Raw genomic sequence first — 26,844 nt, 5'->3', positions numbered from 1 at the left:
ATTCCATATGTGGTCTGTGTGCATGTGAAAACACGTGTGGAGGTTTGAGGTATGTGCAATGGTTTGTGAAGATATGTGTATTGTGTAAATGACTAAATGAAATGACAAAATGTGTAGTTTTGGAATGTGCATATGTGAGTAGCCTACATGTGTTTGTGTTTGCATACACAGATTGCACCTTGTGTATCACCCCACTGTAGGTTCACCCAATGTTTAGAGACAGCTGTGATGACTGTCTAGCTAAATATAAACTCCACACAGGTCTAATATACATCCCTGTGGTCTAGCCTAGTGGTATACTCTGACCTTTTCAAGAGAACACCATCACACACAATGACAAATGCTTCACTTCTTTTTTCTCACATGGTGAAACATGATGAAGCAAGGCTATGAACTAAAGCATTCTGTATATTCTGTAATATTTTATATAATGTACTTTTTAGCATTGTATACATATTTCCTATCTTTAAAATATTCAATGTATACTTTGTGAAGTATAATTTATGTGGGTACTATTCACTCATGGACATTGAGTGTTGTCATAGGTGAGCATTCTGTCAATGCATCCCTGTGGATCTCTGTTCTTGAGGTAAGCACTAGGAACAGGTAGCACTGGGTGCATTGTTCCTTTGTTGGAAGCTTGACTGATGTGCTGGCTCAAGTCCACAAATCAAGTAATTGCACCACAACGGACCCATTTAAAATATTTAAACAGCGTCGAACATGAATGCCTCAGGCATCAGGTATCAAAACCAACCACCTAAAGGTCCCCTCTGAATAAGAATGTCCTGTCATCCTGATATTCTTCCCCTGCTGACAGCCTGATCCGCAGTGAGAGACACAAGGGGATGTTCATAAAAATATGCTGCATCATTTCATCTCTCTGGACAGTTGCAAACTGAGACACTCAGTGCCTGAGATATACACACACACAGTAGAAGGAGCTTTGGAAAATTAGCCTCCATCCAAGTTGGCAACAAATGTTTCACTGAATGACATTAGCATTCTACTGTTGAACTGTGATGACGGTGGATAAAAAGTACAGTGGATAAAAGCTGTCTCTCTAGTTTGATAAAATACTTATTTTACTGTAAAGTTATTATATTTGCTTTCTATTTTCCATCAATCAAGTAAAATAGTAAAAACATTCCTGCTGTTTTAAAGCATTACAGTACCATATATGTGCTACTGGTGGGATTAAAACTGCAGCATGTTACACAAACAATGGTTGATCTTATCAAAATAAGGCCTGCACTGTTTATGGGGTTAAAGAGTTGCATGTTACATAAGAAAGTGACTTTTTGTAGTAACTTGAAATTGAAGGTGACACAAGCCCTGTTTACCCCTCATGCATCTCATTGTCGTTGGAATACTATAAATACACTGAGTACTGGGAGGACAGGACCCAAACACGTATATTTTCTGACTTTTTATTTCATATATTATATATTTTTCTTTATTCAACATTGCACATACTCCGTTTTCGATCACATCTCATATTGCTGCCTACAAAATGATATGAATGTAGAAAACCCAAAACGTTTAAAGTTTTAGAAAAGGAAAAAGAAGACGAGTGGAAAATGAGAGAGAAGGAGAGAGAGAGAGAGAGAGAGAGAGAGAGAGAGAGAGAGAGAGAGAGAGAGAGAGAGAGAGAGAGAGAGATTAAGAGAAAGCATCCCAAGAACACAAACATATCTCAAGTTAGGATGCACTTTAAAAAAAACAAAGCTTCATGCAGAATAAATGCAAGGCTTGCCAAAACTCACACAGATATTCTGAACATCTTGACAGAAATATTTTACACATAAATGGCCTTGACTGCCTTTTAAGGGACTGATTCTTAACCCCTTCTCAAGTTAATGGAATTCAATGGTTCACACATCAAACATATACACAGTGATAACTTCTAAACTTCCAAAATGAAAATATAGCTCTTCAGATGAGAGTATGACAGTTTAGAGAGAAATTATGGTCATAATTGTACATACAATATAATACCATGTTTAATACCATGATCTATAATGACTTCACGCAAACAGAGATGTATCCATCTTCATCAAAATCTTGAATTATAGAAAATACTCAAGGATCACTATTTCATTCCCTCATCAATCATCAAAGCCAGCCCAACTCCACTGCCTAAAATCAATTTGAAAGTACCTGTATATCTGTGTTCAGTACAAGTCTGCATGGTGTATATGATACATCCTTTATATTTTACATTAACTTCTGACAGTCATCAGGACAGACCCAAGGAGAAAGTAGATTGATTAAACATTGTAAATGTTTGGCAGTTTATGTCAGTCAGAGGGCAGCCCCAGTGTGAAGTACTGTAGTACCATCATAATATGAAGATCTTGAATAACAATTAAAAGACACTCAGAAACAATATAATTTTGTCATTATGTGAAGCTTTTAGCTTTTGTTTTTTTAGCTTTTTAGAAACTGATGAATTGTTGCCTTGTTGTCAATGACAAAAGGACTGATTACCTATTGTAATGTTGAATAATATTATACGGGTGACACCAAACTATAAATTGTTAACAGTTTTTCCAGTAATCTTTGATTTACGTTAATCAAAGCTTAAAAGTTGCAGGTTAAAGAGTTTTAACTCAACTACAGCATATTAACACTAACAATGTTTTGCCAGCTTAAGGATTGAACATTTGACAGTACACTTGACTGACAGAAAATAGTTATTCCAACTGCAATGGTCTATTGTAATTGTAAGATAAAAATGAAACGCTTAAAACAGCATTTCCTTTCTCAGTTTCTCATTATAGGGTAATAAAGCATTAATTTCCCAACTTAACTGACAAAATGAATATGAAAATGTGAAGGCTAGTTGTGGTCTGATAGGGTTTTGAAAACTTGACTTGAAGAAAATGCAATGCCTAGGCAATGTGAACAGACATATTTCAACAGAGTCAAGGGAAGAAGGGTATCCTTTGGATTGTCTTTATAACAAGACAAAAAATACTGAGATGAATGATCTAAATTCAAGTGTTAAGTTCCTTTTGAAGGGAACACAGAAAGAAGATTTTGTTATTTGTGTGGAAGAAAACAGGAAGACAAACATTTTCCACGTAAATAATAGAGGTTCCAAAAAAAAAAGTGTCGATGTACAATTGCATCCACGGACGACATCACAATATCATACAGTACGCCCAAGAATGAGCATTACTTGGCTGTTGACTGAAAGTATGCAGATGGACATGAACATGGCATATCGGCTATAAAAAGCAAAATGCTGGTTGGACAAGGCTGCAATGAGCAATCTACACAACCCTTTTTTTCAAAGAAGGCCAAAAGAAAGTGGGTGGATTTTTGATGAGCAATGAGATGGAAGCCATACAAAAAACTATGACAATAATACTGCAAACTTAGGAACCATATATAATGTTGGAGCAGCATTCACAATATACAAATTTAAATCAAGTGTATCAGTGATGGTAAACTTAACTGACAGACTTCTGAGGGTGACTAACAGTCAAAGAAAGTAAAATACTCAAAAGACTTCTTGTGACACATCGCAGGACGCATAAATATAAATGTCAGCCTATTTACAGTTCTATTCAATATGCATCTATTTTTTACAACATCTTCAAAAGAAGTGTCCACAAAGTACAATAAATCCAGGGTTTCACCTTTGGTTATGTAATATTCAAGGCTAGGTTTAAAAAAATATAGAACATACTTCCATGTTATTTTGCATACAGTTAACTTTAAGATGGAGACTCATCATCAAAGAAGCTGGTCTACTGTCAAATAATGCATTTGCAGCCAAAGTAATGGTTGCATCTTGAAGAAAAGCTCTTGGTATCTCTCATGTACATTTCACACCATCTTTATAATTGAAAGAGCATGATGATACGCACATGTGTGTGTATGCCTGACATCTTTGTGTGTGAGTTTGTGAGACAAAGAGGATTTAGTCCAGATAACATACAGAATGTGGTTGAATGTGTATCTTGTTGTATTATCTTTATACTATATTGTATATGCCTCATAATATTGGTGTCCCTGCTCTTTTCATGTCATGTTGTGAATTATGAAACTTTGTAGCCAGCATCTGGGCAATCAGCTCAGGGCAGCCATGTTTGGTTGTCAATACGAAATAAAATAGAAAATAGATCAACGCATACTGCTGGCTGCATATAAGCAGATGGCAACTCCATCATTTAGTTTTTAGTGACACCTACAAAGCAGACCCAACTAAAACATTATGTCAACGTTACATCCAAACAATGTTCTCTATCATAGTAAAATATCTGTTCCTTACAAGAGACTGTTTTTCACATGTAAAGAAAAAACATCTTTGAACTTGATAAACTGTTAAGTCTCTAGTTTCATCACGTCATATGTAGGTATAGGTGTAATAATTAAGGCAATCGATTTGGGCCATGACTTACTCATTTGTCTATTCCAGGCTAAACTGCGAGGGACTTCAAACTCTGCCGGTCCATTTTAAAGTCAAAATGTCCGTTTAACCTCTGATGTCTGAATGCTAGGTCCACTCTTGCATCAGTTGTTTACAGTTTGATGTTCTTCCTTGGGTGCAGATGATGGGTCACACGAATCTTTCTCACTCTTCCAATTCCAAGAGTCTCAGGACACTCTCCTAAGCCCTGCGTCGGCAGACCTGCAACACAAGGGAAACAGGAAATAAATACTAGTCCGTCATCTCCCCAGAAGAAGTGATAAAGTATTTCTAAACAGCTGCTCATATAACATATCATGTGTAACAAACATATACTGTAGTGGGGGGTTAACATCTGCAGCATTCCATTGAAGAAAAGGACTGCCCTCATCGGGTCATTAAGTAACAATTATTGGGTCTCTGACACTCTCTTATCTGCAGTTAAACCCTTTGCCAAAACAATTAATAATGTCCTACATTAACCTATGCTGCCAGGGGCAGAGTAGGGAGCTGCTTTGTGATATCATGCTTTATTTTTCGTTTTGTGCATCTGGATTTGAATCTTAATGGGTGATTTTATATAAAGTGTATCTTCAACTGTTTCTGTTTCTGTACAGTATGTAATTAAGTCAAACATTTTACATATGACAATATATATTCTTATTTCATACCTATTAGCGGTTAAATAGAAATGAAGTGTTCAACACCGCCCTACATCTTAAAGCTAACCAGCTGGCATATAATTCTCAAACTCAATAATTTGGATTCCCACACAGTACAAACACTTAGAGAGTGTGTAAATAGTTACAGTGGAGAAATGTCAGTTATCAGACATTCAATGGTAAATTAAATGACAAAACATCTGGGCCTTTCACACGGCACATTCTTATATCAGGGCTTACCTTGCCTAGACAAGGGTAGCAATAAATATGCACACATTTCTTCACATGATTTGAACAAACAACTATGATAAATAGGTTGTATAACTAAACCAAAAGTGGCACAATAATACCTATCAATACTCAAATTACACTGAGCCTACATCTTAACACTATGATATTTGGGTTACATTCAACTCCATATGAAGTAGAGCAAGTGAATAAAGATAACTTAACTGAGAGAATAATGAAGACTTTAATTGGCTTTTCACACCAATGAACAAAGCCTGTGGCTGTCCTTACGCAGGGATGAGATTAGCCAAAGGCTACGGAAGCTTCTCCCAGATTTCACAGTATTTAGAAAGACTGAAATGGACGTTCACTGGATTAACTCTCAAATTTCACATGTACAGGATAGGATGGATACTTATAAGAATTCCAAAACGCACATTCTACTGTCACATACTCCAGGTAACTTTTTAAAAACCCTCTTGCCATAGTATCCTGCCTCAGTCTAGAACTGAAACTCGGCCATTGAACGGCCATTGATGGGTTATTTATAGGTATAGTGTTTATGAATTTCATGTTTTGCTTTGACATGATAATACAACTATCATTCAGTATACATGACATGATTTTTAAACCCCAAACTTACTGTTAAGTGAGATTAGTTGTGTCTGGAAGGACACCATTTTGAGTATGTTATCTACTACAGTGAGAATTTCAACATCAGATTTTCATTGACAAAACTATTTTAAAAGTTCATCTGAAGTCTCTTTGGAAACTATTAAGTGATTATCACTGACATCCTGCTTTACTATAAATTAAGTGATATGCTGTCTAAACCTCCATAGTCATCCATCAACATAGTACAAGCCAAAGAACACATAAATACAATTAGACAAAAAGGATTTTGGCTATAACAAATCAGGCAATGGCTTTAAAAGATAGCTACATGCCTGAAATGCCCATCTCCACTATTTGCCAAAAATGAATCAAAAATGTATAACAACTAGACCAGTCTGAAAAAAGAAGCATGTGAACAGCCAGGACGATGTCAGCTGCAGCAATCCAAAACAAACCTCCAAATACACACAAAAAATTGGAAGATCTGGAGAGTTTCTGTGTGAACTCACACTCAATCACTAACCAAAGACTGTACACTATTAAAAGTGAAAGACAAGTAAACACCATTGTACAACCCTGAAACGTAGTGCATGAAGGGTGAAATGTGGTTCTTGTAACATGTTTGTGATTACTTACACCAGTCTTGAACTGTTTAGTCTAAACTTAATAATCACAACCTCCCTGTTCATACTGACAAGATATTTAATTGTAACATGTGTAAGATGCATTATGAAAATTAGTCAGACATGGTAAAGGAGGTGATTTATGGTTTTCTGTTAGGCAGCAGTCTCATGGAAAAAAAACATTCCAGGAAATTTCCTTCATCTGGCCAGAGGGAAATCGAAACACAACATATATTTTTTTTCTTTAATAATTGCTGCCAATTATTGTCTGTGACATTTATTTAGCTAGTTTCTCTCCTTCTTTCAGGCATATGTAAAATCAACCAATTTTCAGTGCTAAGCAGTAACAGAGGTCTCACAAACACATGTTGGAAAGAGGTATGCACCGGTCCTTTAGCTCAAAGATAAACATATACTGTTTACAGGTCCATATTATATTACTGTAATATTTATACTTATATTTATTTAAGTGCTTTTGAATCTTCTTTGGGGTTTGGGGTCAGAGAATTTGGTTTAGGGTCAGAGTTAGGGTTACATTTAGGAGAGTGGCACGAGATGAGGTCATAGGTAAAACAAAATTATAATACCTTTCTTACTATCTTCTTGGGTCTTTTCAAGAATGTGATGTGATACAGTATGTTGTTTTACGATTACAGTGTTGTTGCAATGTCACGTTCCACAAAGAGGATATCACAATGTGGCAGCTCTTGTTGCCTAATATCTCTACAGTCTCAGTGTCATGGATGTTATAAGCTACCATCGTCAAAGCGCTATCATCAATCATCAAGCGCAATATGGGAACAATACAGATCCCTAACCAATCAAATGTCTCTTTCAGGTTATTCGTCAGATGTACACTGTGATAAAATATGCTAAGGCTTGCCTGTCAGCCAATGAGGACAACATCAATACTTCCCTGAAGAGGATCGTCATTCAACGTTCAGAGCTCCTTGTTGACAGTTATGGAATGGACAGACACGATTGGTGAAGATTGAGGACTCTGAGCATAGCAGTCAGGATAACGTTAGTCATGGTGACAGTGCTCTCCCTTGAGAGAGGATTCAGACACAGACACTAGTAAGAGAGCAACGTATATGACGAGCTGGGGGAGCTGCAAAGTTCTGCTTCCTGCACACTGACACTAATCCAATGGCAGGGGGGGATTTTATGCCTCTTGCTGCTTCTTGCCTCACTCCCCTGCAGCGACACTGCTCTGCAGATCGCCCCCCCCCCCTCCATACACACACACACAAACACCCCATCCTCAGCACACACACACACTAGACTATAAATATTCAGGGCAGGATTTGGTACGTCAACACAAACACAAACGCACACATGCAATGCAAACATGCACACACACATACAACAGAGACATGACCCTCAGCACAGACTGCACTCCTTCAGTTTCCCAGGTCTCTGGAGATCTCGGTTGAGCACACAGTCTCTGATTGTCTGCTGAGAGTATTCATGTGTCTGCCTATCTTATTCTGCTCATCTACGCAAGCTTGTGAACACATGCACTCTTTAGAGCCACAGCCACACAATCCTCATTATTAACTAGATGTGCCACCCTGGTCAGCTGCGGTGGCGTTGGCAGCCTGGACATGTGTGTCCATATGTGTCTGTGAGACAGAGAGAGAAAGGCAGACACACAGAGACAGAGACAGAGACAGAGAGAGAGAGAGAGAGAGAGAGAGAGAGAGAGAGAGAGAGAGAGAGAAAGAGAGAGACAAAGTTGCAGGTCCTCACATTGATGCAAAGCGACAAAGGGGGGCGACACTCTGAAAGCACATGTGCAATGCACTGTGAGTCATATTATGCCATGACAGGCCGTCACGGCAAATTAAAGGCTCAACGCTGGCGGGGGCGGCGGTCAGAAAACATCATTAACGCAGACACGCTTTCGTCCCCTCCAAACAAGCTGCGTGCATGTGGATGGAAGGATGGGCAGGAAAGGACAGATATACAGATATACATACAGACATACATACATACATACAGACAGACAGACAGACAGACAGACAGACAGACAGACAGACAGACAGACAGACAGACAGACAGACAGACAGACAGACAGACAGACAGACAGACAGACAGAAAGTGGTGTACAGTCCTGTAAGAATATTGTTCAAATGTCAAAATGTGATGTGTGATGTGTGCAACATGAGTTACAATGAATTCAATAGGGGTAACACTAGTTAATATAGCTCAATTAGCTGAAACATTATTACATTCAGTCTTTTTTTTTTAATTATTAACCAGAATCGGGACCAGAATAGGGACCATTTTCTTGACTCACTCAATAAAAAATACAAATATATCCCTCTTGTGTCTCAATCGAGTGCCACAGACCTTCACAACAAAGTTATAATCCTGGTTGCAGCAACTGGTCTAAAACGTTATTAATATTCTTTGTATTCTTTTATAACAACCTTAGAAGCTCATTTGCCTCCTTCTGCCTCAATAGTGTGAAAAAAGAGTGTTCACTCCTAACAACAAAAGCTGAGAAAAGCCTTGTACCTGAGGGGAACACATGGGAAAATGCCAGCATGGATTTGCCTTCCCTGGCCTGTCTGTGTGAATCAGAACTGCCAATGTGTGGGACTCGGTATAAGAGGACAAATGCCAGCGTATGTGATTTATGGCCACACATTTTGGCCTAATAAATTACACAGATGCGTCTGAAACAATAAATGATATCAGCAGTCGTCTCCTGCCAGACTTCCATCCTTCTTCGCCACTTGGAATTTATGCTGCCAATGACCTTCATCCTTATGTAGACGATTAAAGGCATAACGTTTCCGATGGGTTTGCAGCTCTAGCAAATGAACCCATGTCGCCTTCTGGGGCCGTGTGGGGGTAGGAGGTAGAGCCGCCTGAGAAGAACTACACTGAATTAAATTGAACAATGATGTTGCTTGTTGAAACACGTTTTTCAATGTTCCGGCGCTGTCATAGGTTATGAATTTTTAATGTCTTTCATTGGTTGTGAATACATGTTTGCATGCACCAAGTAACATTATGTGGAATCCAAAGCAAGACCTCAGTTCATAAGCTGAAAATATTAAATGTACTGTAATGGCTGCATGGCAATGAACATAACATGCTACTGTATATAAAATGACTTCAAATGAACTTTGTATGAATATGAAAGATTTCAACAGTCAGAATAGTGTCCTCAAGGAAGCTCATCTACATGATGTAACAGAGATTGTTCTCAGTCAAACCCTGCTCTTACAAACCATAACACTCCAAACAATGTATTAGCCAGGACACTTGACTCAAACAGAGCTGACAGTTAGCTTTTCCATTCCTCTGCATTACTCAGTTATCATTGGCTGTTATCTTTCTCTGTGTTACTCAAGAGTCAAGACACTCTCTTTGTATATCCTACCACTCACCCTGAACTGTTTTCCTGATAGGGCTGAAACCATCCTTCCTAACCTCAAACATACAGTGCCCTCCAAAAGTATTGGAACAGTGAGGCGAATTCCTTTATTTTTGCTGTAGACTGAAAACATTTGGGCTTGACATCAAATAATGAACGTGAGACCAGAGATCAACGTTTCAGCTTTTATTTCCAGGTATTTACATCAGGATCTGATGCACAACTAAGAAAATATCACATTTTGTTTGAATCCACCCATTTGTCATGTGAGCAAAAGTATTGGAACAGATATACTTAAAACATATTTAAGTGAATAAGACTTAATATTTAGTTGCAAATCCTTTGCTTTCAATAACTGCAGCAAGTCTGTGACCCATTGACGTCACCAAACTTTTGCATTCTTCCTTTTTGATGCTTTCCCAGGCTTTCACTGCAGCCTCTTTCAGTTGTTGTTTGTTTTGTGGGGTTCCTCCCTTCAGTCTCCTCTTAAGCAGGTAAAATGCATGCTCTATAGGGTTTAAGTCTGGAGATTGACTTGGCCAGTCTAATACCTTCCATTTCTTGCCCCTGATGAACTCCTTTGTTGTTTTGGCAGTGTGTTTTGGGTCGTTATCTTGCTGCATGATGAAGGCTCTGCCAATCAGTTTGGTTGCATCTTTCCTTAAATTGGCAGACAAAATGTTTCTGTAGACTTCCGAGTTCATTTTGCTGCTGCCATCATGTGTTACATCCTCAATGAAGATTAATGAGCCCGTCCTAGAAGAAGCCATGCAAGCCCAAGCCATGACATTACCTCCACCGTGTTTCACAGATGAGCTTGTGTGTTTGGGATCATGAGCAGTTCCTTTCTTTCTCCAAACTTTAGCCTTTCCATCACTTTGGTAAAAGTTAATCTTTGTCTCATCAGTCTATAAAACTTTGTCCCAGAATTTTTGAGGTTCATCCCTGTACTTTTTGGCAAATTCCAGCCTGGCCTTCCTATTCTTCTTGCTAATGAGTGGTTTGCATCTTCTGGTGTAGCCCTTGTACTTTTGTTCATGAAGTCTTCTGCGAACAGTAGATAGTGATACCTTCACTCCTGCCATCTGGAGGTTGTTGCTGATCTCACTAACAGTTGTTTTAGGGTCTTTCTTTACAGCTCTCACAATGTTTCTGTCATCAACTGCTGATGTTTTCCTTGGTCTACCTGTTCGACGTCTGTTACTTAGTACACCAGTAGTTTTCTTCTTCTTCAGGACATTCCAAATGGTTGTACTGGCTATGGCCAATGTTTCTGCAATGGCTCTGATTGATTTTCCATCTTCTCTAAGACTCACAATTGCTTGTTTTTCACCCAAAGACAGCGCTCCGGTTTTCATGTTGTTTTCACCTCTGAATACAGTCTGCATAGACAAAACCTATCTTACCCAATCTGAACCTGAGTGTAGACATTCAGTGGTATTTATTGATTGAATAATGTATGTAATAGGACACACCTGGGCAACAAAACACACCTGTCAGTCATATGTTCCAATACTTTTGCTCACGTGACAAATGGGTGGGTTCGAACAAAAAGGTGATATTTTCTAATTTGTGCATCAGATCCTGATGTAAATACCTGGAAATAAAAGCTGAAACGTTGATCTCTGGTTTCACATTCATCGTTTGATGTCAAGCCCAAATGTTTTCAGTCTACAGCAAAAATAAAGGAATTGGCCTCACTGTTCCAATACTTTTGGAGGGCACTGTAGCTAGTCTATTCTCTTAATAACCACAATGGCAACATAACCATTGTAATCCACTCTCATTAACTATGGTTACAGTATGGTAGCATATTTTACATAAAGCCTCATAAGGGGATGTCATGGATGTCCCATGCATCCAAAGAAGAATGAATGTTACTGGGAAATGTTAAAACTTCAGGCATATTGAACCATTTGTAGAATTTAAAAGAACTGTCATACCGCAACTTTTATGGCATCAATAGTGAAAGAATTGCATATGATTTTTTAGGGCCATAATTCCTGCAGAAAAACATTTCATTGGCACCTTGTCAAGGCAGCTAACTCAAACATTTGGACTTCATTAACGAGTCATTAAATACTTGATTTTGAGCAAAAGTGTTTGGTATAATTGCTAAGGTGGCCAGGGTGGAATCAAGTGGGTATGATTAGGAAACTGATTTCATGAGGATTGTTCCTGCTCTTTCAGAAGCTTCTTGTGAATTAGCTTTGAGCACACAGGAAATGGTGCTTGATTGCAATGCCACCATCCCTGAAACACACAAAGTATGTACTGTCCACTGGTCCAGTTTCTAAGGAGCTCTACCCCCTAATGTATAATTCATCCACCCAAAGTTAAAGCTTTCCCAGTTCAAGTGATTGAAACCACTTAAAGGACACATGTAGCAAGTAAAACAAGAACAGAAAATCATAACTATACCATTGCTTGTCCATTACTGATGTGCAGTTGGATTTCACTAGCTGCTAGAGCCCACAGGTGTTTGCGGGAGGAAGAAAAATAAATTGCTGATATTTTTGCACGCCCTCCAGTTTGCCAGTGTTTTGTTTAGGAAAAACTGTGCTCTGTACAACACTGACACATATTTTCCAAACAGAGTGTGAGACGTGGAAAAGCACCGCCTCTCTCACTCACACTTAAAAAGGCATATTCGCACGCAAACACTGACACACACTCCTTTCTTTCTTCCTATCTCTCTTTCACTTCTCTCTCTCTCTCTCTCTTTCGCTCATGCTCTCTTTCTCTTTGTCACACACACACATGCACACAAAAATCCCATATCAGAAATTCCAGTCCTGGTTGCTATGACAACGCTTGCATTTACCACAAACATTAGAGTTCTCCTCTACAAGTTATCATAGATAGCCCTCCCCTCCTACCCACTCTGGCCCTTGGGAGACATGTTTTCTAACCATTTTGGCTGAGAATGTAACACTGGAACAGCTTAACACTGTACTGATTGATTAAGAATGACACCTAATTTTGTTTTGAAAGCTACAACAGAGTCAGCTATTCAGAGGGTAAGTTGTGTTTTTTGGAAGAAAAACACAACTAATAGGAAAAAGAAATAGTACCTAAAATACCATTTGTTTTCCATGCAGCAGCAGTACTCCATTTAACGACTACCCTCAACAGCCTGCAAAGAAAATTGGCTGTATACAGTGAGTTTAAATAAATACAAATTATGTAAATACATGTGTATTCTAATCCTAACTCCTTTGAGATTCAAAAGTATAATGTTAAAACTATATGCACTTTATGATCAGGTGAGTTAATCCAAAATGTTATTTTAATAACATCAACACAGTGGCATTTCAGTCTCAACCTTAAAAATTCCATCCAACATGTCTTTTTACTGTTCAATCTAGAACAAAATGAAGATCATAAATTTGTGCCATATGAGTTGGTAGATAAAAACTCATTGGTGTGTGTTCCTGTAGTGTAAAGATAGCTGCTGGAAAAGAAAAATGGATCCAGGGAGTGGAATAAAAAACAATCTGTCCACTATATCTATTTTCAGCGACAAACATACAATTTTCTGCTGGTACTCGTGGGAGGCGCACAGTCCCAATTAACTCACCGGAAACTTGCAGAGCCAAGCATTGAGATAACTAATAATAGGCCTCTCCCTGGATGCTGAAACACACAGGATTTGTTTACATTTAGTTTGAGGCACACAATTTCATATTGTTGTTGAAAGGCTGTACCTCTGTAAAGTTTGATATTACTATATTATCATTACACGATCACAAGACAAAAATGAAAATAATGAAATTATTGTTTCGAAGAATACGGTAAACAAATTATCCTTGTGCAGTGGACAATGCACAATAGTCCACTAGACGATTTGATGACCTTCTGTCCCAGTCATTGTTAATAAGCAGCTAGCCTCTAACAACTCATTTTGGTTGAGTGTCCAAGGGTGTCCATCTCCTACAGACCAACATTACAGCTCTAAGCCCCTGTGTTATTTTCCCCCAATTTTGTGACTCATAAAAGGCAATACAGTAGCCCAGAATTTTCCATCATTATTATTGCCTTTATATAATGTGCCAGCTGTAGAGAACCTCTTCCAAAATAGAAGAAAACCATGGCTATATAAACCCAAGACCTGGCTTGAGAGTTAAAAAGGACTTATTGTTGTTTTTGCACAATTTACAGTATGTTCAAGTACAATAATAATGAATTATTTATGATTAATTAATTATGTGGGTATAGTCCAGGTGAAAAAAATATATATACAAATCCCTTGGGCACAGACTGCTTCTTAAGAGAAGTAGCAAGTTTCTTGCTCAGAGCTAACAATCTATATCTTTACAACACTACCACTGAGGTCCAAAAAACTGCAATCAGTTACAAACTTATTTTTGTGCGACATTTTGTTGTCTTTGACCAGTGGAGCCATCAGAGAACCAAGAGGTCAATACATGATATGCTTATGGACATATGATGTCAGTCATACCAGTGAACTATTGACTTTCCCCTACCACAGAAATATTTCTGTATTGTGAGTCAGATAATAGCCCAATTGTAAAACATTATTTTATTTTTTATCTTGACAGGTCTTTGTTGTGCCAAAAACTTGTACTAACCACATAGTGTCGTACATTAACAACATTTTAATTAATTAAAGTGTGTCATTGACATGGATATCCTTACATTACGACTTGAATGACAAGAAAGAAACATTCAACCGTGTGCACACTAAACTCCCAGGTGTAGAAAATAAAACCCTCTCTGCTTCCAGATGAAGTGTGTGGGAGCTCATGGTCTTTGTAGTCTGCCAGGCCAGCGTCTGAGTCATCATGTCAGTCAGTGAAGCTATAGTAGGTTGACTCGTTGTATATGGCAGACACAAACACACACATACACCAATACACCCCAGGTCCTGGAAAGCTACCGTTAGTCACTCCACATAAAAGCATCAAGTCACTCCAAAGCAGTAAAGCACAGAAAAAGAGTGGGAGATTAGGATCTGTGGAGGTCTGTTTCGAGGCAGCCATTTTCCCAAGCAAGCACATGCCGCAAAAAAAAGAAAAAAAAAGATGCCACTGCTTTTTGTGTTTGGGAGCTGGGCTGAAGTTTACATAACCTGATCAATACAGAATAAGGCACTGTGATTGCTGCTGATCCTGCTTCTATGGTATTCTGATCCATGGGAGGGCTGTGCTCGCATTAGGTGCTTATGATTAAAAATGAATGGGTTACTGTCCTCCAGCTTGGAAAACGTGTTGGATTTTATAATTATTAAGAAGAAGAAAAGCATTAGCATTAGTGTACTTTGTGGACATGTTCAATTACAAATGATTCTGTATCTGCATTTGTTCTGTATCAGATCAGAAGAAGGAGTATGGTGAGACTAATCCAGTATACTATATTAGGCAGGCCAGGCATTAATTCTAAACAGTTGAGAAGTTCACCTACTCAAAGTAAAATGTAAATCAATGAATGCTAACAACAACCCTGGTTTGAATCTCCTGTGAAGCTTGATATTGTTTATTTACACAGATTCAATGGACTACAAAATGGAGTGATATAAAATCCCTAACAACAAGAGAATGTGGCTGTTAAGATTCTAGTAACCTTCTTACTTACCACCCCAGTATATAACTTATACATTCACTAAAAGATATCATATCGGTATCAATGCAAGACACCGGTTTAAACAACAACCAACCCTCCCTGCTTTATCTTCTCCTTGCTTATCTGCCCCCCACAGCTGATGCTACATCTGGGGCTCAAGTTTGGCCAGCATGGTGCTCGCCCTCCAGCCCCCAGCCTGTCTTTGGAGAGAAAACTTTCATGGTCTAGCAGCTGCTGCATTGAATTAAATCCACTGCTTTTTCACAAACTGCAGCATCACCACAGGGCTTCAGGAAGCGCTGAGCAGGACAGTGATGAAATGTGCTTGGGTCTATGTGACAAATCTTTGAAATGCTTACCTGTTCTGTGGCGTTCCAGAAATCTGTAATCCCATTCTGCCCCAGATTGTTTATCTACAGTACCTAAATGTTTGCTGGAGAAAGTGATGAATGAAGAGAGCAACACCACACCCTTCTAATCAAGCAGTTTATCAGTCTGCAAAACTGGAATGATTTACATTACACTTATTTCAGTGTTTACTCTCTCTTCACCCCCAACTCCCCACTCCCAGCAGGCTGACAACAACAAACAAATATGAAAAGGAAGAGAGAAAGTTTTAACTTTACTGTACAATTTCCACCAAAGAACTGTCCACGTCTGACAAGGCCTTCTTCTTAAGGTTAACAAAACATGTTTACACACATTTAAACTTCAAGCTTGCCTGTATGTGTGAGTGGAGTCATGTGGGGGTACAACATATCAACTACAGTACAAAAGGACTGCAAAATCAGGTAATAACTGCAATTACTTACTAATTAGAGTGTAGTGGCTAGTCATTACCTTGTAACATCACATAATTGCCGGTGACCGCCACACTTTGGATTGAGGAAACTCTACACAAAAGTGTGTGTAATTAGCAACCGAATCTACTTGTCTACCGAGAGGTAACATAAGCAGCCCTCAAGCCACTGTCAGATTAATTCGACTCTGTGGAAAGATCTGTGGTAAGATCAATATATCTTTCACAACACAATAGAGTGTGAAAAAAGACTTGGGTTGCTATGTTTCAATATAAGTATATTATGTAACAGCTCAATCAAAACCACAAGTGGTTTAAGCTTACACTGAGGTAAGGATTCTGAGGATTCCATGTCTGTATTAGTATATCTTCCAAGCAATTGACAACCTAAATGGTTTCCAGAAGTAAACTTCTGTGTGTGTGTACGTTTGTGTGTGTGCCTGTGTTTGCGTTGAAACCTTTCAAGTCTTTAGATGTACAATGGAAGTATGTTCTTTAGCTCTACATGGGACAGGGCCCGTATAGCTATAGTAAATATTTTACATTAGTGCAAAAACATTTACTTTCATTAATATTCGGGGGACAAGATATTAATAGTTTTAACGGTACACAGGCTTTATTTAAAGTATACATTTTTTATGATAGACTATTGATAGGGTGCAACCATAATCACATAAGCACAGGCCCATGGCTCCTTTTCAGTGGTGGTCAAAGGTCTAGCTGTCAGCCGGACAGGGTGACAGGGTGACTACAACAGACTTTGAAGCTGATGCCACAGTTGGAGAGACAACCTGAACTTATACATCCAGAACCTTGCTGACTGTTCGTTTACCAGATCGATACTGCATACAGATACAGCTGTCCTGCATAAGTTGTATCATAAGTATTCACAAAAGCTTGTAACGCTATATCCACTTCAGACTTTCTTTGAAGGTTGAATAATATTTTAAGACAATATTTTCATTATAAGCCACGCTTAAAAAACCACATATTCCTTACCTAGCCATTATGGTATGACTCATCATATTGGGTTAGTGCCAAATCAGAGAAATAGCATGCAGGTGCTGCACTGTCATTTTGAAGGAATATGTACTACCCCAAAAGTACAAGCACAAATAACTTTCACCTTGCTAATTACAACCTGCTGATGCAATACAAACACATTGGCTTGCTCTGTAAACCAAGGCGGCATAAACTTGCAGACGACCAATGAATGTAAGTGAATATATTTCTGTGTGAACAGCTTTACGGATGAACTCGACCATAAGGAGCAGTATAATAAATAAGAGAATGTTACATTTGTGAACCTACACAACTCAGTAATTACTCAACAATGTAACCTGGCTGTGTGAAAAGGCCCCCCCTGAATTACCCCATTGCATGGGCCTGTGAAAGTTTGTTCTTTTAAAAGGTGTGTTTTTCTGGGTTTTGTGAGACCCAAAGAAGGTAATGGCCTTCACTCAAGTTGTCAACCCAAGAAACTTTTGGAAATATATACAATATAGGAGTCAAGATAAATGAAATAAACTTTATATAACAAGGCATTATGGTTGCCACAAACAAAAGTTACGAGAGTTTCATATATATGTTTTAACTTCTAATGTAGCTACCAGTTAATTTGAGGCAATACTCTCTTTTTGTGCTAAAGTAAGTCAAAAAGCTTGATTTAATTGCAAAGTTTAAGTAAGCTGCAGTTTACTATAGGCCACATGTCTGACAGGCAGGTAATACAAAATGTACATTCTTAAAAATTATATAATATGCATTATTTAGGCTATACATCAAAAGACTGTGTGAACACATTAAATCAGACATCCCAACCTGCAGAGACTCATTTCAGGGAGGTGCCCCCCCCCCCCCATGACGTAACCCAGCGCTTTTTTTAAAGGTTGAGAAAATAGAACTCAAAAAGGCGTCAGGCGCTGCACTTTTTAAGAAGTTTTAAAAAGGCGTCTGCCTTTTTCCTTTTCCCATAGGGTTGCATGTAAAAAGGCGCTGAAGGCATCGCTTAAAAAAAAGAAAAAGATGTCTAGTGTGAACACGGCCTAAGGAGTTACATTTTCTCAACTTTTCATAAAAGCGCTGGGTGAGGTCAAGCGCCTTTCTGACAACTGACCAATCAGGACGAGGAGAGTAGGTACGCGTGTACCTTACCTAGTAACCTACCTAATTTACCAGGCAATGGCTCCTCAAACGCCAAAGCTAAAGCAAGTAATTGCATTGTATTCGCCATAGTAGCTAGCTATTAATAAGCAACCAACGGAAAATAACGGATGATAATGTATCGCTAGACTGTATGATTCCCGTCCAGGTTACAGAATTCTCGCGCTGAAAGCGCTCAAAAGGCGCTGAAGGCAGCGCTTAAAAAAAAAAAAAGTCAAGTGTGAACACCGCCAAAGGGGTGCCATTCATTACCCATGACATCCTCCGTTGTTACTACGTCTTAATTTTGAATCTTGTTTATGCAACTAATGTGTAAAATTGTGCTTGTAGCTGAAAAACAGGAATATCTAACTTCCCGACCAGACAAATTACTTATATCTCATCAATCACCATGTCAACAAACATTTCCACAGTGCATGTTAACATTGCACGCTCTTTCGTGGCTATGCACGTGCATGTGACACATCCTTTTTCATGTGAATTGATTATATTAAAGGAAGGGTAGGTAATGATGTTGATGTTGAGAAGCAGTTTTTGTAATTTTTTCTGAAATAATCTTCACCTCCTGATAGCAAACAATAAATCTAAAGATTTTACAATAAAATGAAATTAAATCCGACATATGTGGGCATCAGGACTGTAATAAACATGACCAATCATTAAGATCGGACCAGCACTAATGATTGGACAACATTCAGACCCAATGCAATGATTGTCAGTCTGTCTACATACCTCCCAAGTTCTGATTTGTCCTACCTTGTCAGATTTATTATCTTTCATATATCTATAGATCCATCCTACTACATCAAAAAATACATGTAGGATGATTTTACAGTGCAAAATATGTCCTTAGATTGTCCTACCAGTCTAAAATAAACGAGTAGGATTATTTTACAAACCCTGGTAAGACAATCTTAGCCTGGCTCTGCCCTCCTACGTACTTCTACTAAATTTTCGTTTTGCTTCTGTAGGTCTGGGATTTCGGTATTTCGGTTTTTGAAAACCACATATTTGGTGGTCCAATCAGCAAACAGAGGGAGTGCCTGAGAACGATGACGTTGCTGTCGTGCGCTAGTTTGAGTTGTAATTCAGTGATAGCAGCAGAAAGATGCAAGCGAAGCCATTCGGTCCGTTGTGGCAACGCTGCCGAATAACCAGAAGTTAAAGCCGGAGCAAGAACCATCTTTACTGTTTTGTTGGTGGCCATGTTGTTGTGGCCCTCCTCCCCATGGGGTTCGGGAAAAGTTTGATTTTCCAGCTACGGCAGCTAGGCGAACGCTAGCGATTGGTTATGGCAGATCAGAGTGGTTCTGGGCAGATCCAATAGTTTAAAACTTCAACAGAGTACCCGCCTTCAAGGAAGTTAACGCTTGTCAATGGTGCGATCCCAGACCCTCTGCACAAATGAAATGTACGAGGGTTTGGTTAGGTAACCTGGCTGACAGCCGAACTTAGCCCCGCCCACAAAAAAAATTGTCTGGAAGTTCGGTCTGGAGTTGCTCGGTCCGGGAAAAGCTAATGCCCGAACAAGAGCTGTTCGGGCCAATCTAATTGTCAGGGAGGACTTTATACAATGATGGACAGATGATCAACAGTAACGTAATCAACCACGTCACCAAAGAGTGCTTGGGTTGAATTCATTTTCAACAAACAACATATTACCAGAGCCTGTTTAAGGAGAGCCTTGCCACTCCCTATTAAGCTCCATTGTACCGAATTTGGTTGCAGCTACATCAGAGTTCCACCGGGGGTGATTGCGAGTGCATGTTGAATGGGAGTCTATGGAGCTAAATGGCTAAATTTGTCTCTTTCGTCTGATTGTCGTTGAGAAATCTCCGATTTGATTGTAGTTTTTGCATGTTCAACATGGATTATAGGTTGAAACTTGAATGAACAAGTAACTAAGTCCTTTTGATTTCTTACAGGGTGAGTCATTGTTGCCCATAACACGCTAGCATTCTGCTAATGAATGCTTATTGGTTAGTGAAGGACTAATACGACCAGGGCTCCCGCTCGATGGCATTCGAAGCATTGCAATGACAAGCGGAGCATTACATTTACATTTAGTCACATTCCCCTCGATGCAAGTAGGGTGAAGTACCTTGCCCCCGGCCACATCGTAATTTGGCACGGCGGGGAACCGATCCTGCAACCTTCTGACTACTAGCCCGACTCCCTCACCGCTCAGCCATCTGACTCCCTATCTAAGCAACATTGGCAACAACATAAGCCTCCCGGAAATGAATCCCTGCAGGTTGGGATGTCTGTCTTAAAATGAATTAATGCAATATGGGTAGGCTGAATGCTTGAAAATATCAATTGAAGGGAAAAACTTAGGGGACATACAGTCATAAAGGTTAGGATCGTTTTACACCGGATTGCTCAATATCTTCTTTTGATCAAATTTTTCAACTGAGGCTGCTATAGCTTATCAATGTTCCCTCTTGCAGGGGAAATGAGAAGACAACCTTTTCATTCAACACTTCACTTTTTGTATTTTGAATTGTAAATGAGCAGCAACATATGTATGCTTTTAAATCTATGCAATCTTCATATATAGTACGCATTTCTATATAAAATATACAGAAATATCAGTTGTAAAAATTACAATTAGTAAACGGACCCATCTGCAACCAACGCTAGCAATCACACCCTACAATTTCCCCAAAAATGGTATCCTTTAGTTATTGGATGTGCTCAAGCCTATGGCGAGAGCACAACCATTGTTCTCTCTCATATATTATTATTGTTTCTTTAACCACCCCTAAGGATCCCTCAATATTTGAACTACATAGACAACGCCAGTGTCAAAAGGTTTGTCTTGGTAGCGATTGCGTTGCTTCTATTTTAATTTATGTTCCGTTGCATGGATTAAGTTGAAATCAAGTTTTGGTGGCAAAAAGTGAAGCTAATGGTGGCAAAAAGACCAGGGTGATAACTATTTTCGTTTTTCAATCGTTAAAATAAACATTCCTTACATATAAATGTTTGCTTTTTGATTAGGACATTAGTAAGCCTAAACGATTTTTTGGTGAAATTACCATAACCTGTAGTTTTAAACCAGTGTAGCTCACTTCAGCGCTGTAGGCTACGCGAGACACTGGTAAGAAACATATTTCCACCGTGGTTTAACCTAGGAGGCCAAACAGCAACAGAACATTTTCTGCGCTCCCCTTACCTAAATCAAAAGTCCCAGATTCGTTTTTCAATTGGTGAGACTATTAAACTACTAACCTCAACATCTGTTCTGTTTTCGCAGGAAACGTGGTTGAAATGAGAAACTAAGCTGTGGTCGCTCTACTTAGCCTACCTATTTTCCCACTCTTAAAACTCTGTCAATGTATGCACTACATACAATGTTGGTGGCAAACATATATGTAAATGAGCAGCAACAAATGTGTGCTTTTAAATCTATGCAATCTTCATAAATAATAAGTAGCCCATGCATTTTTATATTCAGGAATGACTAACCCATCTGCAACCGACGCAAGCACACCTCACAATTTCCCCAGAAATTGTACCCTCGCTAGTTATTATTATATTAATAATTATTATATGGATTGAAAAGAGTGAGGATAGGAGTTAAGGGGGCCCCATACCTGTCTTTGCCCGGGGCCCCTAAATCACTAAATCCGCCACTGCGTGAGACACGCATTTCAGCCTAGCGGGGGGAGGGGGGGGGGGGGGGGTGTAATCTCACGACCCTGCAGAAACATTGAAAACATTGAGACATTAACAATGAATTGAAAAAGTTAACATACCTTGGATGACACAGCCAACTCCATACGGTCTTCTGTACGTCCTGGGATGACCGAGTCCTCAAATTTGAGTTGAGTTTGTGCAACAAGTCCACTGGACGAGATAGTTAACACATTTCCACGACAGTCCTTTGCTATAGGTTTTCGTCAGCGTCCTTGACACGTAAAGGGATATTGTCATTTTGAGTTGGTTTTAAAGGGACGGGGTTTGTTGTCGCCAAAGGCATACCCACAAAAACTTGAGAAAGAGTAATTTCCCAAATAAGTCTGTTAAGTAACTAGAATGGCGTATATGCTTCCCCTCGATGTGTCTTTATAGACGTCTTAATTTCAGCCGACCTACTAGTGTTTATTTGAGATTACTTTTTCTTGCATCACTTGCCTTGAGGATTGTGTTGCCAAGGCTGTGGAGCGTTGAATAGAAAAACCCCTGTCATGGTCATGCGCCTTAAGATCTTTGCTCTTTCTTTTACAATTTCATTAGGCTACTAATTTTGAAATTGTATTCAACAGGGAACGGGGCATCTGAGCCATCGGCATTCTAACACAATACAAATTGATATTTGTCGATGCGTGGTGAAAATAAACGAACAATTATCCGCTATTTGGTCTGAAGGGTCCTTCAGTTTCTGTCTCATAAAAAATGTCAGTGTCTATCCAACTCCCTAAACAGTCAAATTATGCTTTTACAATAGTGCAAAATAATGTGAATTTACTGCATAACTGCAAAACAATAGATGTATTTTTCACTTTCCATTATTGACTAAAAAACGGATAAAGTGCGAATGCTTAAGCCTGTATTTTGTCTCAATCTCGCAACCGTTTTTCCCGCTAGGTTTGGGCCCTCTACTTTAGGTCATAATTTCCTTGCTTAAAGCAGATTTGGGCGTCTATTTTCCATGGGCCTATACATCTAAGCAGCCACATGGCAAAATAAAACACATCTTATACCTTTCAAAGATATAGGCCTACAGCAAAATTGCTTGTGTTATTGAGAGAGCGTGTGTGTGTGAGAAACAGGGGCGTTGGAAACAGACCAAGAGAATGCATGCGTGCGTGTATGTCTGAGAGAGTCTGACCACCAGTTTTGGTTTGAAAAACACTTTCACGAAAAATATTCCATTCTTTAGTTGTCACACATCAGTCTGAAAAGACTTTGAGTTACTATTTTTTCTGCCAATATCTGTACCATTCCCTTTGCTTGGACTTTGTTTGTCTACGCCGCACAGCGACTCGGTTACCCCTTCTTCCATTTCCATATACTCCGCTTTGTCGCCCAAAGAAGAGCCAGAGGGTGAGCCTTTGAATTTCTTCAGAAAGTCTGGGAAATACGGGCAGCCAGGGGGTATGCTTTCAACAACCGGTGCCTGGTCTTCGTTGTCGGTTTCCCTGTGGTAGAAGTAATTGAAATTGGACACAATTACGGGCACTGGAAGTGCAATGGTTAACACACCCGCTATGGCACATAGCGAGCCCACTATCTTGCCCCCGACTGTTATGGGTTTCATGTCTCCATATCCGACCGTGGTCATGGTGACGACAGCCCACCAAAATGCGTCAGGAATACTTGTGAATTGGGACGAGGGTTCGTCTGCCTCCGCGAAGTAAACTGCACTTGAAAATAAAATGACACCAATTACAAGGAAGAATATCAGAAGCGCCAGCTCCCTCATACTGGCACGGAGAGTATGTCCGAGGATTTGCAGTCCTTTGGAGTGTCTCGAGAGCTTGAAGATGCGAAAGACCCTGACAAGACGGATTATTCTCAAGATTGCAAAACTCATCGCCTGCTGCCCATTGCCTTGATGTTGAGCAAGGTCTGTGCCTAGAGTTATGAAATAAGGCAAAATGGATACAATGTCTATAGAATTCATAATGTTTTTAAAGAAATCAGCTTTGCTTGGACATGCAAAGAACCGGACTGTAATCTCAAAGGAAAACCAAATAATGCATACCGTCTCCACTAAAAAAAATGGGTCGTTGAAGGGAGTAAATCCATTGTCAGGTTGAGTAGAGTTGTTTCGCGGTTGGAGATATTCTTTTTCGTCCCTGAACTCTGGTAAAGTTTCCAAACAGAAAATTACAATGGATATAACTATAACCAAAACTGACACGACTGCAATTCCTCTTGCAGGGCTAGAGCTTTCTGGGTACTCGAAAAGAAGCCAGATTTGACGTTTGAACTCGTCCACTGGCAATGGTTTTTCCTCCTCTTTAACAAATCCCTCATCCTCCCGAAACTTCAGCATCGCCTCCTCTCCAAGTTCGTAGAACTTGACCTCCTCTGAGAAGATGTCAAATGGTACATTGACGGGTCTCTTCAATCGTCCTCCTGACTGGTAAAAATAAAGAATGGCGTCGAAACTTGGTCTGTTCCTATCAAAAAAATATTCGTTCCTTAGTGGGTCAAAGTACCTGATTCGTTTGTCGGGGTCTCCCAAGAGAGTGTCAGGAAATTGTGTAAGGGTCTTCATTTGTGTTTCAAACTTCAGACCTGACACATTGATAACCACTCTCTCGCAGCACCCATACTCACTGTAAACATTTTCGTATCCTGATTGGGGACGCCTGTCTGTGAGTGAGACAGTCTCCTCTTCATCACCCATATTACAGGGAAAACTTGATCTTTTGATTACCACGTCCTCCTCTTCTGCCCCTTCCGCCTCCTCCTCTTCTATCATAATATCCTCCTCGGATCCGAGCAGCGCCAACTCTGAGTGGCGCAAATCCCCACCGAGAGTCGGGCGACTCCTTCTCCAGCGTCCTACACCGCGTTGCTTTTTCCGTTCTCTGAAAGCTTGCTGTTCAGGCTCGTGTTGGTGTTGCTGTGGTGGTGGTGAGGAGGAGGGGCGCAAGGCGGTACCGCCGCTACTGTTGTTGGCATTTGATGAGGAGGCGGTGCGAGACTGATGCTGCTGGTGGTTGTTAAGGAGATGGCTGGAGGACTCCCCTCCGTCTCCATTTGGTCCACCTTCAGCAGCCACCGGTGCTCGTGACTGTCGATCCTTCTCGCGCTCCCTCTCCCGTGCGCGAGCCTGGGCACAGCCATAAGGCAGGTGACTATTGCACCCTCCATCCGCACCTACCATTGCAAACTCCATTTTGATTGGTGAGTAATTTAGTCTTCAGTGAACACTATAATCCCTTTGGAGACACGCGCATGCAAGTCAACCTAACAAGTTGCAGCCTAGGACGCACAGGGTGGCTGATGTGCTTTGACAGGTGAGGCACCTGTGAGGGTGAGGGGTAAATTAGTTCAGTTTCATGAGTTTAATTACATGTCTATTTTAGATTACAATCCATGCCCATTATATGATACACTACGTATTTTCCGTATACACGCCTGAAATATTTATGACATCATTATGAGATCCGGGCATGAGGGAACCATATTATTTAAAGCTTTACTATTTCCAATGAGTTTACTGTTCCTTTTACGTTGTATACCACTGGCTAATATCCTGTTCAATATCTCATCAGATTGACTTATTTGGTGCCTCTCTTGTGGCTAACTTGCAGAAATACATCATTTTGCCTCTTCGTGGTCACTCCTGGATGCCATCTTAAGTGATGAACGATCTGGCCTTTTTATCTTGCATTTTCTCTATGGTGTGAAACGACTTTATTCGTCAGACGTCTTTATTATCTGAAAGGAAGAGACGAAAGCTTGGTTAAATAATATTGAAATTAATACCAACTGTTAGGCAATTGAATCCCTACGCACATCTTGCCTTACGGTTAAAAAACAACAACATACAAATCGTTCGGATAGTAATAAAGAACATATATATTAATAACATTAATAACTAGATTAACATATACAGGGTATACATGCGTATTAGTATGACCACAACGGCAACAGGAGACAAGCATGAACCACTCATGCAACAGCATGTCTGTAAACATTACGCACGTAATTGTCCACGTTTTTATCAAAGAATGTGTACCTTATCATTCATTGATTTTCAACTTACATATTCAATAATGGCTAAACAAAATCGTCCCAGCCTCCAACAAAAATATACCGGAGGTAGGCACAGAGCAATTCGTTGGGATACCCAAATTCTAGTCTTGTTTTTAGAGTATTAAAATCCCTCGACGCAACCAGCCGGCGAAAATATCACCTATACATCCGTGCTCTTTGCACTCGAGGAATGACACTTTTGGACTCGTCTCGACGTTGTCTTGTTTCAATTCAACAGGATCTATCACCCCTTGAGTGTCGCCCCCCTTTCCGAAAAACGATGCACCGCTGCATATGTGCTGTCTGGCAGCAACAAAAAGCAGGTGTGCAGGCAACGAAAATAGGAAGCCTTTGAAAACCTTAAGCCATACACATATGCAGCATCGTGGTGAGAATCAATAAAAGTTTATGTTGATATGTAAAATAGCCCACGGTAAGTCAGAGCATTACACATCTGCCTGCTGCCCCTACCTTCCCTATTTCCCATTGTGCGTGTTATTGAAGTGCTTTGCCTCGTCCATGTAGAGGGTGTACAGCAGCGGAGGCAGGACTTGATCGTCCCCCAGTGGATACTTTGAGTCATTACGGACTACTGCAGTCTCACAAACTGTGAAGGTGATACTGATAAGGTACTCTTG

The 26,844-nt window shown here is 39.7% G+C and overlaps 1 protein-coding gene across 4 annotated transcripts; it reads right to left on the bottom strand.

Annotated features, from left to right (window-relative positions):
- Positions 1-1,410: 1,410 nt before the first annotated feature.
- Positions 1,411-26,830, bottom strand: kcna4 (potassium voltage-gated channel, shaker-related subfamily, member 4). Of its 4 annotated transcripts, none has more exons than XR_006957725.1 (3): positions 22,246-26,830; positions 13,520-13,575; positions 1,411-4,642 (listed from the first exon to the last, which is right to left on the bottom strand). XR_006957725.1 is itself a non-coding variant. In XM_047042733.1 (2 exons), the coding sequence occupies exons 1-2, from the start codon at positions 25,341-25,343 to the stop codon at positions 24,023-24,025; spliced, it is 1,191 nt and encodes a 396-aa protein (XP_046898689.1). In that variant the 5' UTR covers positions 25,344-26,830; the 3' UTR covers positions 23,941-24,022. The 4 variants fall into 4 exon arrangements, 1 of the variants encoding a protein (XP_046898689.1); XR_006957724.1 differs by lacking the exon at positions 13,520-13,575 and having other exon boundaries at positions 22,246-25,888; positions 26,217-26,830; XR_006957723.1 differs by lacking the exon at positions 13,520-13,575.
- Positions 26,831-26,844: the final 14 nt, after the last annotated feature.

This window comes from Hypomesus transpacificus, chromosome 19, assembly GCF_021917145.1.
Source record: "Hypomesus transpacificus isolate Combined female chromosome 19, fHypTra1, whole genome shotgun sequence".
NCBI classification, from domain to species: Eukaryota; Metazoa; Chordata; class Actinopteri; order Osmeriformes; family Osmeridae; genus Hypomesus; species Hypomesus transpacificus.
This window is presented reverse-complemented; position numbering and strand designations above follow the sequence as displayed.

Excerpts from the sequence above, each read along its gene's own strand:
- kcna4 (XM_047042733.1), bottom strand. The coding sequence starts at position 25,343 with ATGGAGTTTGCAATGGTAGGTGCGGATGGAGGGTGCAATAGTCACCTG. Across the intron at positions 24,068-24,197 it reads CATTTTTTTTAGTGGAGACG|GCACAGACCTTGCTCAACAT; the intron begins GTATGCATTATT and ends TCATAACTCTAG.